The sequence below is a fragment of the Balaenoptera musculus genome, chromosome 9 (assembly GCF_009873245.2).
Source record: "Balaenoptera musculus isolate JJ_BM4_2016_0621 chromosome 9, mBalMus1.pri.v3, whole genome shotgun sequence".
Lineage (NCBI taxonomy): Eukaryota > Metazoa > Chordata > Mammalia > Artiodactyla > Balaenopteridae > Balaenoptera > Balaenoptera musculus.
The window spans coordinates 66,755,301-66,772,782 of record NC_045793.1 but is presented as its reverse complement, the minus strand read 5'-3'; the positions used below and the strand labels follow the sequence as shown (position 1 = coordinate 66,772,782).

The 17,482-nt window shown below is 33.9% G+C and overlaps 1 protein-coding gene across 1 annotated transcript in view; it reads left to right on the top strand.

Annotated features, from left to right (window-relative positions):
• Positions 1-17,482, top strand: part of VWDE (von Willebrand factor D and EGF domains) — a 96,134-nt gene that overhangs the window by 11,607 nt on the left and 67,045 nt on the right. The window contains 10 exon segments of the mRNA XM_036862951.1: positions 1,176-1,423; positions 1,998-2,087; positions 3,593-3,737; positions 6,497-6,714; positions 6,968-7,068; positions 8,421-8,690; positions 10,936-11,145; positions 11,300-11,312; positions 11,314-12,268; positions 14,550-14,686. Coding sequence (XP_036718846.1) covers positions 1,176-1,423; positions 1,998-2,087; positions 3,593-3,737; positions 6,497-6,714; positions 6,968-7,068; positions 8,421-8,690; positions 10,936-11,145; positions 11,300-11,312; positions 11,314-12,268; positions 14,550-14,686 — 2,387 coding nt within the window.

Genomic DNA, 17,482 nt, shown 5'->3' with positions numbered 1-17,482 from the left:
ATTTTCCAAAATCTACATTACAGAATTGAGAAAATAATTTTATGATTATCATAAAATTGCAGTGTATATCATAGAAAAATATTTGTATATTTTAGGACATTTAAAAAATCTTACTTTTAAAATTTATCACTCAGATATTTTTCTCTCTTCTAAAACAGAACAAAACAAATAAAAAACTATTTTGAAACATTTTAGATCCCTAGATTTAATCTTGCGAATGCCCAGAGGAAAAAAATCGTAATATCTTCCTGAGTTCCTAGAGAAAACTTTAAACATTTTTAACCTCGAAAAAATGAAAAGAATAAGACTATTGTTTAACACTTAATATACTTCACTAACAGTATAATCACTTCTGTAATGAACAGCTCTTTCAACCCAAAGTAATGATGGATTGAGTTATAAGAGTAATTTATAAGAGTAAAAAAGTAAGGCATTTGATTTTGCATTATAATGACATTTTCCTTTATAACAGGAAATTATAAAGTAGAAAATCTTAATTTTATTTGTTTGTTACATTTTTTTAGAAAAGGTAATTGCTTAAAAGAAAGTAAATTACTTTTCTGCTCAAGAGCTAAACTTTCCAAGAGTAGTCATATTCAACATGCATTAATATAAGCTTGATGAGCTGACGAACTTCTCCGCTATCAATATTTATGTGATTATGGGTCAAAGTAAGAATATGCTGGGACTTCCCTGGTGACGCAGTGGTTAAGAATCCGCCTGCCAATGCAGGGGACACGGCTTCAATCCCTGGTCCGGGAAGATCCCACATGCTGCGGAACAACTAAACCCGTGCGCCACAATTACTGAGCCTGTGCTCTAGAGCCCGCGAGCCACAATTCCTGAACCCACACGCCTAGAGCCCATGCTCCGCAACAAGAAAAGCCACCGCAATGAGAAGCCCGCGCACCGCAACGAAGAGTAGCCCCCACTCGCCGCAACTAGAGAAAGCCTGCGCACAACAACAAAGACCCAACGCAGCCAAAAATAAATAAATTATAAATAAATAAATTTTTAAAAAAATATGCTACTTTGCTGATTGCTAGAAAATAATCATTTTTCTAAACATATTTTATTTTTTCTTAATATAAATTCCTGAGTTACAGTTTTCATGAGCTTTCCCATAACAACCCTTTAAGATGCCCAACTACAAATTACGCATATTCTCCCACCAGGTCAGCTGTCTGCCTCATTGCCACCACCACCTCCAGGAAGGCCAGAGGTTGTGGTGCAGCTGATTGAGTCCAGGCTTTTCTGTAGGTGTGCTTTTGATGTTTCCCCTACAAACAACTCAGTGGGATTTCTCATAGCTTGGTCTAGGCTTTCTTCTCTAGAAATCAAAGAGGAGCTGAAACAAGAGACCACAGTTCAACCATTCTCTCTTTTAGAACTGGATGGCATAAATCTCAGACTTGGAGACAGGGTATGTGCAAAAACCATTGGGTTTTCTTTTATTTTCATAAATGTGTTAATTTTCAAAAATGGATATTAAAATATATTCTAAAATTAGCTTTTGTCCTCAGGATATAAAGCACGATGTTTTTCTTTTTACTTTTTTCTTGGCAATTGTGCCAACTCCAGTGGTAACTGGATGAGTCAGTAATCTTACTGACTTTATATGTGTATCTGCTATTAGTAATTCACTGATTATTATCAATGAACCCTTATGAATTTATGTCCCTTTCTGTTTTAAAATGATATATATTTATTCTGGAAAAAAATGTTTTTATTTTTTCAATGATAATATCACTTATTATCTACTTTTAAATACATCTTAAATACAAAGTCTACAAAACTTTGATTTATGTTGAGATTTAAATAATTAATATTTTATAATGATGGACTTTTTCTCAATTTTCAAGCAAGTTTTTAATTATTTTGTTTTCTATGATATCTTATGCACTATCTACCAAAAATTAAAATTAAGTACTTAAATGTAATAATTTACACATATTTCCTCCATAATTGTGTTGCTAAATGATTATTTGTATTCATAGATATTTTGTAGTGCTTCCATCTTTTTCTTGGAGAAACCACATGTACAAAGTTTAGCCATCAAAAGCTGAGAATTTTTTGCAGGCATTAAGGTATGTAGCAGTGGGGATGGATTTGAAAGATTATTCCTCTGGAACCGTGTTTTCCATACTGTGATCTGTGGATGCTGGTTCCAGGGCCTCTTCACAGACTGAATGCTGAGACCCAAGAGTCTGTATTTTTGAGAAATTACCCAAGTAATTCTAGTGCCATTGAGCTTTGAGGGCCTGCTAATGAACTAAAATTGGAATATACTTGCTTTTTTTTTTCAGAAATAGCTCAAATTAGAATAAAGCAAAAATTCTATCCCCATAAATAATTCCATCATATAACTAAAAGTTAGAGTATCAAAGTTTGTCATTTTTCAAGACAGGTACCAGGTCAAGCCCTAGAGTTTCTGGCTAGAGTAGAACTGGCCCAGAAATTTAGGCTTTGTGGACAGCAAAGATTGAACTAACTAAACAAGGCAATATCTATGGTCAGTGCTGGCAGCACTGTGGTCCAAGAGCTGATGAGCTATTCTAGCAGATGATCAGTGGTGACAGGGAATCCAGAATTGGGGGAAGGAGCTGGGACAGTATCAGGAGGTCTAGGCAGGCAACCACTGTGCACCCTCTGAGGTCTCAGCCACAGGACTGGAGTTTGACCTGTACTCATCTATAGTTCAAGGAAAAGATGGGATAATTGATAGATTGAGAGAATAGGATTTAACGAGGACAAAGCCTGTTTCTGGATAAAGTCCACTTATACACAATAGGGAGAGGGAAAGGAATGAGGAGATTGAACGATGTTGTCAGAATAACATAAAACACAGTGGGAGGGGAAACAGAGCTCAGACCCTGGGAACACAGAACCTTTGCATCTACACTGGAAAGAACTCAGAAGACAACATTAGGGCCAGTGATCAGGCCCCAGGTACTACTTCTGATTAGGCTAACAGGGAGAATATTCACAACCATCTGTTTTGAGGGCCAGCCAAGAACTGAGACTGCATAAAAACATCTGGCTTCAAAAAAGGAGTGACCTGTGAACTGGGTTAAGACCAGTCCTAGATTTCAGTACTCAGTAAATCCAACTGTGGAAAGCAGAAGCTGAGAAATAAGCTGAAGGTTGAGATATTTCATGTGACAATAATATTTTGATTTATGCATTAAAATATTTAGATTTCTAATTGATATTAGGGACGATATTAATCCCTAAGAATAAATAGAATCTGCCATTGGTGCGTCAGTAAACCTTAGCAAACAAATGGGAGAAAATAGGAATCTTCATGAAGGCAGGCTCCAACCAGACTGCCTAAAATGTGCTGGGGAACCAAATTGTGCCTCAAGTCAGAAGATTACAGCAACTCCATGTACCCTTCTGTGCATTGCTGATGTTTTTAAGGGTTTGGTTTTAATTGATCTTGTTTAAATTCAAAAATTCCAGTGCTTAAGTTTTTACTGCCAGCTCACTTAGCAAAATATGAGCTATTGAGGAAAAATGCCCTTTCAAAATTATTATATCTTAGAAATAAATTCTATTAAACATGACTGCTGTACATATTTTCTTATACCAGTTACAACCTGAACTGAACACTGTATCAGAAGATGGGAAAGAATACCAGTTGAGGATAGAGAGCACAATTCCTATCGTTTGTCCTGAATTCAGTGAGCTTGATCAGGAGTGCAAAATCTCATTAAAACTGACAACTGTTGATCAAGGTAATATACTAAATCCACTTCATTTTATTATTAGATTTCCGATCATAACTAATGCTTTTTTCTTCAGGAAGTCACCACAGTGTACTCATATAATTAATTATGTTGCATGTTTACATCAAATTACAGTTCAATCATATTAATAATACTGGGCCAAATTTATGATTGCAAAAGCAATCTATTTTGCAGTCCACATTTATCCTTCCTGGGCTCAAAGCACAAATTAGAAAACCTTCTGCTAATTCTTCTCTTTGTTTTGTTTTCAGAGGTTGAGGGACAAACTGCTCTTTAAGATTTTTCAAATTATCCCTAATAAGGAAAGGTGGTAAGTTATGCTAAAAGTTGAAGCTTATGCAACACGGATCTCATAATGCACTCGTCACACTTCACTCCCTAATGTAAGCTCATGTTTGAGATCTTTTGCTTTAGAATTCTTCCGTTTAAACTACGTTATATAGACTGTATGATACATGGCCACATATACATCACTGTCACAGCCATAGAGAGCTGAAATTCTCCCACAGAACAGGAAAGACTATGAGAGGACAAACCATGTATAGCAGTGATTGGGTTGGTTGGGTTCCTTTTTTTTCCCCTAAGCCTCTGATGTAGGAACCAAGCAAGTAAAAGATACATAAATTAAAATAACTTTTAAGGGGGCTTCCCTGGTGGCGCAGTGGTTAAAAATCTGCCTGCCAATGCAGGGGACATGGGTTCAAGCCCTGGTCCGGGAAGATCCCACATGCCGCGGAGCGGCTAGGCCCGTGAGCCACAACTACTGAGCCTGTGCGTCTGGAGCCTGTGCTCTGCAACGGGAGAGGCCACGACAGTGAGAGGCCCGCGCACTGCGATGAAGAGTGGCCCCCACTCGCCGCAACTGGAGAAAGCCCTCTCACAGAAACGAAGACCCAACACAGCAAATAAATAAATTAATTAAAAAAAAAAAAAGTCCAAAATAACTTTTAAGAGAGATTCCAGCTCTGTTCACATACCTTTTCACCATAGGGCATAAAATTTTATGTAGTAAATATACCAAGTGAAATGTATCTAGATCTTCATGTCTATATTATACCTAATTAAATCAGAGAAACAAAAGGATAAAAATGCTAGGAGAGAGAGAGAGTCTCATGGGAATGACTCACCCAGAAAAAAGATGACTAAGGAGAGAGAAAGAGGAATCAAGAGAGGCTATCCCAACATACTTGACAGTCAACAGACTAAGGTAACACCGAGCTACTCACTCAGCTTTCAGAAGCACCATAAGCAATACTTTATTTTGAAATACAACCCAGAATATGAAATTAAACACTGTCTCTCAGGCTGTTTGACACAATTCTACTTCAAGCTATGTGCATATTATGCATACTTGCATATTATGCAAATTTTACTACAGTTTATGGGGGAGAATAGGAAGAGGATGTTATTGACATTTTCCAAAATTGTGTTACGCAAAGATTTCCCTCCAAGTATACTTTACACTACATTTTCAAGCTCTCAATTCCTTCAACAAGACAAATGTTGCTATAATAATATAAAAACAGCCTAAATATATTCCTACATTTTAGAAGCTTATGTTGTTATTATTTGTCAATTAAAAACAATTTCCTTTTTTTCTAGAGAAAAATTTCTGGATTTCATTCTGATATTCTTCATCTCATCTTCTTTAAGTATATTTTCATTATATCTCTACTTTCATAGAGAACAAGTTGGTGTCTCTTTGTGTATTTCTACAAAGGCCCCACTGCTTTTTCACAGGCTTAAAGAGAACAGTACTTGGCCCTTATACCACAGACCAGGGGAAATGATGTCAGGGGTTCTATCTAAGCCAGATGTGTTTCATATTCACCTGGGGAGCTGGCTAAGAATTCTGATGTTTCTGTTATTTGTTATGTACATGGGAAAAGTATATATTTCTAGAAAAAAATGCATGGAGAGAAAATTTTTTCAGGAATTTAGAATCTGTGCAGTGTGCCTGTCTCAGATGGACTTTGTATTCATTAATTGGATGTGAGAGCAAACTTATTTTGTAGCCAGCTTTTGGAGGAATCTATCCTTTTCATTTAGTTATACAAATCCCTAGAGTTCCTTCCTTCTCTTTTGTTACCATTTTCTTTCCAAATTATTTTTTTTTGTGTGTTCTTTGTTCCACAGGCAAGAAAGCATCTCAAGGTTCTGAATATATTGGGACATTTGGGAGGTGAAAGAGACTGAGGATTTATTACTGGTGTGGAATTACTTTATTTGTTTTTATTTTTCTGTTTTTTTAAATGATGAACTGTATCAGTAGTTAAACCTGTTTGATGAACTCTGTATCAGTAATCATTAATGATCAGTAATCATTGCTATCGTTCAACAAATGGATAGAACATGACTTCAAGCCCTAAGACATATCTGGACCCAAGGCCTAAAAGCATTAGGCAAAAAGATTAAATTATGTTTCTTACTGTTAGAATTACATTTTTTTATAGAAACAAAAATAAATTTTATATTGCTTCTGAATTTTATGCAGGTGCATATGAATTTATAACCTATTAAAAATAGTTATATATATACACATACATGTTATTAACTATTTGTAAAGATCAGGTAGGGTTCAATAGCTTTGGTTTACTTAGACAAAAGTTACAACCATATTTTTAAGTAAGAGAAAATAATTTAAGAATAATCTCTTGATTCAGTGTTTTGTGTTAATCAAGTTATTATGTGCTTTGGTTGGTAGATTCTCTCAGGAAAATTATCTGTGTATTTTTTCACTAAAATAGGTAAAGAACAGCTAGGCTTAAATTTGTCACTATCTTCCTGTCACATGGACCTTCACCAGACATCATCCTGTGCTAACGGAACCTGCAGCAATGCTTTTGTGTACTACACTGCTGTAACAGATTTTTCTCAAGATGGAAATAGAGTCACGAATATTGTAGTAGAACCTGTAGTTAATGAGGATTTCCTATGGAACAGCTACATTCCAGACAGCATCCAGGTTAACAAATTACAAAAATATCTTTATAAGTGAAGCTTTAAAAAAAGATATGTGTATTTTATCACTATACCTTGTGAACTTTTCATTTCAAAATCATTTAATAAGCTCTTTCAGTTTGTAAATTATTCCAGTTTCACTAACTATGATAAAACAGTAGTTAAGTAAAAATTCATTGAGCTTGCTAGGAAATTTATTGTATATCACTAAATAACAATTAACGGTAATATTTACTGAAAATTTCTTTGCTCTTAAGATCAGAGTAAAGGATGTCCTGACTGCTTACTGCTATTCATTTACTGACCCACTTATAATTACCTTTGATGGCAGATAATTTCCTGTAAGTTTTTTCCTTTGGTAGTTTGTGTTTCTATTGGATTTTGTTGTTGTTTTGTTTTAAACATTATACTATTTTATTTCTTAGTCCTATTCACTGAAAGATTAGAAAGGAAGGCATGTATGAACATTTTGTTTCAAAATATTGATTTGTGTGGAATGTTTTTGCCCTAAAATCTACTTCTTAGTAAATATACAGATTAATTGTGAAGCTGAATTTGTAAAAATGGAGAGTCTTAAAAATACAATCCTTTTAGCTTGACCATTTATTTATTTATAATAATTAAATTATCTACTCTAGAGATATGTACTGTTTTGCATTTCTACATGATACTGAAACAATATTTAAGGTTTAGGCAAGATGATTAAACTAACACATGATAATTATTTTAAAAACTTATAACTTCTAATTCATTGCAAGGATACTCAGGGGGAAAACTATCATAGCCATCATGAATGCCTGGATATCTGCCTTTGGAACTTAAACTGAGCAAAACGATCAAACAGTAACCTAAACTATCTTGCTATTAATATCTGCATAGAAGGATTTAAACTCAGTTATACTGTTCTGGGGAATACATGATTTTAAGATGTTGCTAAAGAAATAATAAGAACACCTCATTGTTCAGTAATAATTTTCTTCATAATACAAGGTAATTTCTTCTTTAAAAAATCTATAATGTGATCATTGTCAGTAAAATTATTCAGTATCAGTAAAGAGATATATAACCCCCCCCCAATAACAAATGAAACTACAAAAGTTTGAAAAGTTATTGAAAAGTTGTAGGAAATGATCTCACATACAAGAATCCTTTGTGGTTATAATTAAAGGCTTAGAAGTTTTAGTGGAAAAAGCCTCAAGAAAGCATAGTGGTGATTAATTTAATGTGTTATAATTCAACAAGATTAACTGTGCAACAACTAAGTGACAACCACGTACTACGTGCTAGAGTATGGCAGTGCACAAAACAGACAAGTATCCCCTGCTCTCATGGAGCTTACGTTTGTCTGGGTGGAGAGAGACATACACAACTAATAAATAAAATATACAGTGTATCTGAGGAAATAGGTGCTACAAAGAAAACAAAAGCAGTGTCAGAAAGAGAAGGCTGAAAGTAGGGATTGACTGAAATGATGAAATAGAAGAAAAAAGTAGTGAGAGAGATTTAGGTGTTTATCACTATTTTGTTTCATTCGGTACTCTACAAATAATTACTTTTTATATATAAAGCTATTAGAATATAGATTTTCTATTCTTGCATCAAAATATATTGAGTGCATATAAATAAATTTAATATGTATATTTGGTTTGTAACATATTATTGTGACATTTTATACCAATTCTTAACGCAATTGACTTCTGTTAATGATAGGATGTATGATAACTTCAAGACTGGAACATTCGTGCTTTATAAGAGTATGTCGCGTGATTTTGAAGTCCATGTATGTCAGTGGGACTGTGGAAGCCTCCACTATCCTGTGTCATGTAACTGCGGCTTTGTTGCCAAAGAAGAAGGTGATGTAGTTACTTTAGATATGTGCGGTGGTCAGCTACATGAATCACAGCCATATTTATTTGTAAAGAGCCAAGATGTAACTAGCAATATCAAGATAAGTGAATCTTACTTAGGAAGAAAAGTCACGATTCTTCACTGTTAAAAAAGTATTTTTTTTCTTTTTTTCCCACAGATTTTGTATTCAAATATGAACTTCTTTTCATCTCTATTAAATTAGGAACTATTATTTTTCAACATCAGTTTTTTCAAGAAAGTAGCTTTTTGATTAACACCAATCTTAGATGGAATAAAATTTTTTTCACTTATCACACACAAATAGACACAACATAGTTAAAACTTTGTCAAATCTAAAGTGCCTTAAGATTTCAGTTTGATAATTTGGGTTATTCATATTTTTGCCAATGCCCAATAAATGGTATATTAGGCAGAGATGAAATATATAATTAAGAATAAATATTCAGAACTATGTTGAATAATAGTGACGAGAGTGGACATCTTTGTCTTGTTCCTGACTCTACTCAGTGCTCTGTGGTGACCTAAATGGGAAGGAAATCTAAAAGAGAGGGGGTATATGTAGACGTATAACTGATTCACTTTGCTGTACAGCAGAAACTAACACAACATTGTAAAGCAACTATACTCCAGCAAAAATTAATTTAAAAAAAGAATAAATATTCAGGAATAGCTAGCCCATTTTTAAAATGAATACAGATGGTTCTGCCTCAGGAATAAGCTGGTAGATTCATGGAAGAGACTAGAAAATCAAGAAATAGATCCAAGATTATATACTCATTGACATTTTAAAATAATACTTAATATCTGTGAACTAATTATTTGTATTTTAAGGTCATCTTCCAAAAAAGTAAATTCCAGGTGAATGAAATTTAAATTTAAATGAAAGTAGTAGAAAATGTAAGTGAATGTTTTTATAGCATTGAGATGAATAAGAATTTTTTAACATAGTGTTATATATTTGAATTTCATCATTAAAAACCAAAATACAAATCAAAAATTGGGAAAATATTTGCTACATATAAAACATATAGTTAATACAACAAGCACTCATACATCACTAATATATAGTCAGCACTCCAATTAAAATGAGCAAATAATATAAACAGGCAATTCACAAAAGAAATAAAACTGATAAGTATGTCCAAAAGTACAAATAACCAACAAAAATATGAAAATGTCAACTTCATTAGTTTATCAAAGAAATGCAGATCAAATAGCTGTCATACAAGAGCAAGAGTGGACAAAGTAGTTACAGTCTTTCCAGAGACATACATATTATTCATATATAATAAATTGCACCTATGCCTGCCATTTTTCAAGAAATTTTACTTCTGAAAATGTATCACAATAAAATAATTAAGGATATGCAGAACCCTAGTGATGTTCATTGTATTTCTCCAAGAGGGAAAAATTATAATTAATCAGTGATGAATAAAATAGTTTAATCAAAACCCTAAATATAATGACATCACATAACAGAACACTTTGTAGTCATGAAAGTTTTGGAGTAAATGTGTATTTATTGACAGGGGAAGATATTAATGAAATACAGGTGAGGTTTTCAAAGAACTTGGATTAAGATACATTAGCTACCTCAGACTGAGTAGTAATGTAAGGTTTGTTTGCTTTTTAAATATTTTTCTGTAATGAATACTTACTGTTTTCATGAAAAGGAAAAGGACACTATTATAAAATTTAAAAAATTAAAAGGGGAAGGCGAGTCAGAGGAACAAACACAGGTGGTATATTTTCAACACAGACATCCAAGTCCCTGACCTGGGAGAAGTAATCCTCCTGTCAGGAGGATCATGGATGACACAGGCTCTTAGAATCATTCAATAAACCCCTTGCTCCCATTCCCAACTCCCCAAGCAACTTTCTGGTATAATTTGGCTTCTGATTCTGCTTACCTACTGGCTGCAAGAGAAGACTGATTAGCCACAGGAATATGTACTCCTCTGGAATTATATTTATCTGTGTAAATTAATTACCCGGCAGTCTAGTTCTATATTAAATAATCATTTTCAGAGATATTACTTGGTAAACATTATCCTCAACATTTCTAGCTGTTTTAATCGTATAAAATATTTAGTTTAGTTTAAATCATTTAAAGAAAGGAGTATAAACAAACTATCTCAATGAAAGGATCAATATGGAGTTCAAATTTCAAGTCAGCAAAAGGCAAAAACCCATTATTTTGACATGTAGTATTAAAAGGAAATTTGTGATCTAAAGAAAACCAGTATTTTGTTCTCTTTTTATATTAAAGGAATAAATGAATTTATTTCTTAAAAAATCTAGTTTTTTCTTAATCCATATTGAACATTGTTTAAACATCTTTTATTTCTATACTTCAGATCTGGTTTTCTTCTGGAGCATTTATCCGTGCTGACCTTAGGGAGTGGGGCATGAGTTTAACAATCAGAGCCCCTAGTTTAGATTACAGAAACACTATGGGACTTTGTGGCACCTTTGATGAAAACCCAGAAAATGATTTCCATCACAAAAATGGGATCAAAATTGATCAAACTTTTAATAATTGTGTTGCTTTTATTAATGAATGGAGGTAAGAAAGTAATTTATTTTTGTTTGTTATTGTATTAATATTTGACTTAATTTGAGTGGTGGGTGACTCAACGCTCTGCTTTTTTTGCAACACGTTACTGAGAAAAAATTGTTCTTGTCCAAATTACTATTCTTTTCTGTTTTCCACCTGGAAGGATTTTACCAGGAAAAAAGCATGTTTGACACAATGCCAGTTTCTCTGCCATCACCTAGAAAACAATCCTATTGTAGCTGCTCATTGGACACTACTTCATTGTATCCATCTTCTAATCATCTGGAAAGTGTTTCTCAATCAGAGATTGTTTCAGCTTGCAAAGACCCCAAACATGTCAAATTTGCTTCCTTGATACCAGAGCTAGATGTCACCTCTGAATATATTAATTCAGAAGCTCCTGTCAGAGGAATAAACAAGCATACATCTCGAGAAAAGAATAATTTGTATTTCTTTCCTCAAGAAAAAAAGCATGTGAATCTAACCAATCTGGACTTAAATTTGCAAAAACATCCCGGGAATGAAAAACAAGATGCATCAAAAACTTTGGACAAGGGGAGACATACACAGGACCAGGGTAATCACAGCCAAGAAACAAGGTGGGATCGACAAAACAGATGGAAACAGCAAAACTTCAGTGAGTTTCTTCCTGTGTTTGCTTTTCAAAGTCTCAGCCAAAGTGACCTAGAAGAGTTTACTTACTTTTTCCCTGAGGACCATACTGAGGATGTCCACCAAGAGTTTGTCCCCACGTGGCCCACACCATCTGGCCACACCGAATACAGCACATTGGCACTATGTCAGCACGCTCTTGCCAACTCCAGCATGGGAATGCACTGTCTTGCCTTTCTTGGCAAGAGACTAGACAGTGTGATAGAGATGTGTGTTAAGGATGTTCTCCTAAAAGATGATCTTAGCTGGGCAGAAGCAGGTGTGGCCCTTTTAGAAAATGAATGTGAAAAGAGGATTTTGGAAGAGGGGAAATATAACAGAGAAGAATACAGCAAGTCAATTAAAGACATTCTCTTGTCATTAAAATGCCCCAATTTATGCAGTGGCCATGGGCAGTGTACGGAATGGGAGTGTGCATGCTCCCCAGGCTTTAGTTCCTATGATTGCAGTGATTCACACGGTAAGTAAATGCACTCCAACTGTGATCTTGTGTATGTTATTTAATTATGAAAACTTCTTTGTTCTTTTTTACCTTCAGTATCCTAACAGGCTTTATTCAGATTATATATGGAAAAGAACCCAAATTATATTAATCAATATGTTAATAATTTTCCAAAACAGTCTCATCTTACTCAGAATAAAAGCTGAAGTACTTATAATGGCCTATAAGACATAGCGTGATCAGGCACACAATATCTCTTGAGACTCATCCCCTACTACTATCACCTTCACTCATTCCACTCCACCCACTTTGGTTTCTGTGCTGTTCCTTACAATGCCAGTTCTCTTGACCTCAGGGCCTTTGCACATAGCTGGTCCCTCTACTTGCAGAGGATAATCATTCTTCTAGAACTCAAATTTAGTATTTTTAAAGCACTGTTTATATTTTGCTAATTTTACTAATATGCTTAATTTTTTTCTCCAACCTATCTAAATGGTACAAATTATTTTGTCCCAATATATTAGAGAAAGACATTTCAAAAAGTCAATTTGATTCTCTTAACTATTAAACCAGTAACTCCTGATTTTGCTCCTACCCCCACCAATCTGCCCTTTTCCATCTCAGTAAATGCAAACTTCATTCCTCTAATTGTTCACGTTAAAAACGTGTAGTCACTTTGACTTTTCTTTTTATATCAAGCCTCATGTTTGACCCATTAGCAGCAAATCCAGCTCTAGCTTCAAAGAATTTCATATCTTTCCCTGCTATCAACTTAGTCCAAGCCACTATTCTCTCTCCCTGGATTATTATAGATTCTCTCAAAGTTTATTCTCCATGAAGCAGATAAAGTGATTCCTTTGAAATGTAAGTCAGATCGTATTACTCCCCTGCTTAAATCCCTCTGTTAGCTCTTCATCTCCTTCAGCATAAAATTGGCAGGTCCTACTATGGCCTAGAAGACTCTATGTAGTCTGAGACTCCTCTCTCACTGAATTCATCTACCATTGTCTCCACAGGTCATTACTTTCCAGAGTTCTCTAGTGGTTGCTTTGCTGTTCCTCAAAAAAGGCCAAGCCTGCTTCTACCTCAGGACATTTGCACTTACTGCTCCCTCTCACTGGCACATTCTACCACATATCTTCATGACTGACTTCCTTCTCTTCTCTATTCAAATATCATATTATCATAGAATCCTTCCATCGTCATTCTAAATAAAGTAGTTTTTCTCACACAACCCCATGGTCTTTATCTCCCTTAATATAGTTAATATACTTTTTCTCCATTACCTCAAAAACACTTACGTGATACACTTTATATTTATTTTTTCATTGGTTTATTTTTTTGTCCTCCCATATTAGAATGTAAGTTACATGAAGGCAGGGACTATTTTGTTCATTACTATATCTCCAGTATTTGGAATAACACCAGAAAAATAGAAGTTGCTCAGTAAACATTTGTTGAATATATGAAAGAATAATACGTGTTTTTTACATTTTTCATGAATATTTTAGGGTTCTGAATACATGTAACAGGATTTTTATATCCTATTGCTATTAAGGTTATATTCACTTGGATTTTGCCACTACTTAGACAAAGGACTCAATTGTTTTTATACTGCATTTATCTATTCTGACCACCAGATCTTGCTCATAGAGATAATGAATGATCTTACCAAGACCAGAACCACAGAAATAACCATATGAAGGTCAGTTAACTCTGACTGATAAAAGAAATTTTTTCTCCTATGACTGAGAAGTACACCTAAGATTATGGTAGCATGTAGGATAGCAATAATACACAAAAATATCAACAATACTGGGACAATAGCATGCACAAATTTTGATAATTCTTTTCTAAAACAAATTAAGAATTTTTAAAAAAAATTTTAATACATCACATTGCTAAGTACACTGTATTATTACAAAAGCACTTTTTCTATAACCTATCTCTATGACATAAAGCAAAATGGTAAAACCAAAACATAGGCCATGGTAGGAGTAATTTGTTAGTACTCGTACTTATTTGGTATCAAATATTATTAAAAAATTAATTAAACCTGTATAGTTAGGCACTGGTAGGATCTGTAATGCTATTTCTATTGAGTTGAATAGTAGGTAACACTTCTTTTAATACCAGATCACTCTTAACATGTAATAGTTTAATTAATGTACTAAATATTATTGGGGGTAGACTTTAAAATATTAGTTTATATACGCTTTTAATCTTGGCCTTGAAAATAATTAGTTTTTTTCTGGAATTAAAGCAAATATGTCCTATTTTAAAATCATTTTTTCCAAAGACAAGGTTCCTGAAATTATAGAACTTGAGAATGCTGGGTTGTGTAATATTCAAAAATATAACTGTATGATGGTGAGAGTTTTTGGTCAAGGCTTCAAAGAATCACCTTCAATTAAATGTGAAGTTACTAAACTGAAGGTATGTTAATTATAATGTTGAAAACAATTAAGTTTATGAGTTATTCAGATTAATTTTCTTAGATTAATTTGGAGTATCAATTAGCAACATAATCCCAAAGGATGTCATATCCTCAGAGAACTGAACAGGAAAATTATTAAGTTGCTTAACCTTAAGCTTCCCTATTTGCCAACTCTATTAAACTGTTTTATATAATTTTTATTGAGGTATTGACTCACTATTTAAGCCATAATAAGAAATTAAAATAATATCAAACTTGATATATAAGCTTCTGTATTTACTGAAATGTAAAAACACAAAGAACAGAGGTCATTTTTATCTAAGACTCTGTGCATGAATTATAGGATTTAGAGATAGGAACAATTCCCTTTTACAAACCAAAAAGTTAGGACAAATTGTGCTCATCCTTTATATTTCCTTTACTATGGATTTCATATGGGAGAGTTACCAAAAAAAAAAAAAAATAGTGTTTTTCTTTCTTGAGACCACCAAACACAGACATGATCACTCAGTTTGAACACTGGTGTATCAAATTACACCTTATTTTTTTTTAACATCTTTATTGGAGTATAATTGCTTTACAATGGTGTGTTAGTTTCTGCTTTATAACAAAGTGAATCAGCTATACATATACATATATCCCCATATCTCTTCCCTCTTACGTCTCCCTCCCTCCCACCCTCCCTATCCCACCCCTCTAGGTGGTCACAAAGCACCGAGCTGATCTCGGTGCTATGCGGCTGCTTCCCACTAGCTATCGGTTTTACATTTGGTACTGTATATATGTCCATGCCACTCTCTCACTTTGTCCCAGCTTACCCTTCCCCCTCCCCGTGTCCTCAAGTCCATTCTCTAGTAGGTCTGCATCTTTATTCCTGTCCTGCCCCTAGGTTCTTCATGACCATTTTTAAAAATTTTTAGATTCCATATATATGTGTTAGCATACGGTATTTTTCTCTTTCTGACTTACTTCACTCTGTATGACAGACTCTAGGTCCATCCACCTCACTACAAATAACTCAATTTCGTTTCTTTTTATGGCTGAGTAATGTTCCATTGTATATATGTGCCACATCTTCTTTATCCATTCATCTGTTGATAGACACTTAGGTTGCTTCCATGTCCTGGCTATTGTAAATAGAGCTGCAATGAACATTGTGTACACCTTATTTTTGATGGTTATTTATATGGTCTTCCTTTTCTTTATTTAAGCAGAATTTTATTTTAAGGAAAGCACTTTGAATTTAGAAAGTACTTACTACATGGATAAGATAAAAACTTACAACAGCAAATCATATTTTAGCATTCTTTTTACCTTTTCTCTAAATTGATTCTGAGATTGAGAATTTGAGGAAATAACTTTTGTTTGTGTCTTTATCAAATAGTTATACACAAGAATTATGTTTATTTCCTGATTTTATGAGAAGAGCCTTTCTAAATGAGCCATGAAATATTCTAACCCCAATGAAATAAGACACATAATAGAAAATGTAATATATATGTATTATTTCATTCACATCAATGTTGCTCAAGAGAGTTGTCATTACATTGTTCTTGGCAGAATAAACCATATGACATCACACTATAATTAAGTGATGTGACGAGAGAATTTTATAGGTTTATATTTTCTTGGAAAGTACATTTTATTCTTACTTTCAGATATATATTTTCCTGTGACATTTTTTCTCATACTACTTCCCTCCTCCAAATAGCTTATAAATAAAGAGTACACTCTGGAATTCATTACCACTATACAGAACTATAGAAAGAAAGAAAATATATTCACTAGCCAAAACAATCTTACATAGATTAACTATTTTCTTTCTCACCCCGTTTAGAATGTTTATGTATTTTATTTGTAATACAATTAGGTTTATTTTTTAGTATTTATATTCCATTTTGAGTTTCCTTCACACTCTGGTTGATTTTAGTTATATACTTTTTTGGAAGGTATGTGAAATATTATCATGGTTCTAACAGTTGATGCCATACAACAGGTATACAACACAGAGAAATGTCACTGTCTTCTCAACCCTACCTCCCTCTTCCCATTACCCCTTCTTTCTATCCTGTTCCCATCCATCCCCTGAAGGTATCCACTCTCATTATTTTCTAGTTTATCCTTACTGTGTTTCTTTTGCACAAAGGAGAAGGTAAATTCCTTCTTTTTTTATATAAATACTAGCACATTACATATGTTCTTTTCTAATTTTGCAGTAGTAATTTTAAACAAGTTTTTAGCCAGAGCACCAAACACCCAATCATTTCCTTCACTCTCCCCAAAAGCTGCTAGGACTTTACAGAATCCAATTTTTAAATAACTTACTTATAGTAAGTTATCCTAGAAGTTGTTATCCTAGAAACAAATGGCCCTTCATAATCCAGCTCTTGTCTGTTTTTGCAGGCTTGAACTTCCTGCATGTGCTCTAGGAAAATCCCATGCTGTTTCATGCATCGCTGTCTTTTCATATGGTATTCACTCCAACCTTGCTAAATCGCACTCTGTTTCTGCTCCCAGTGTCCAAATGGCAGTCTCCTTTTTTACTTTCAAGAGAAGTGCTGTGTCCTTTTAGAAGCCTTCTTGACTGTGCTGGTTAGACTTAGTGGCTTCTTTCTCTCTCATTACACCTTATTTGAATCTTGGTTATAGCAATAAGAAAGTGTTTGTTTGTCTTTTCCTCTGTGATCTCTTTTCATCAGAATATCCTCAGTACATATAGATATTCCCAAATATTGATGAATGGAAAAGAAATAGAACCCTGTTTATTCCTCATTTGGGGTAAGCTCTCCAAACAG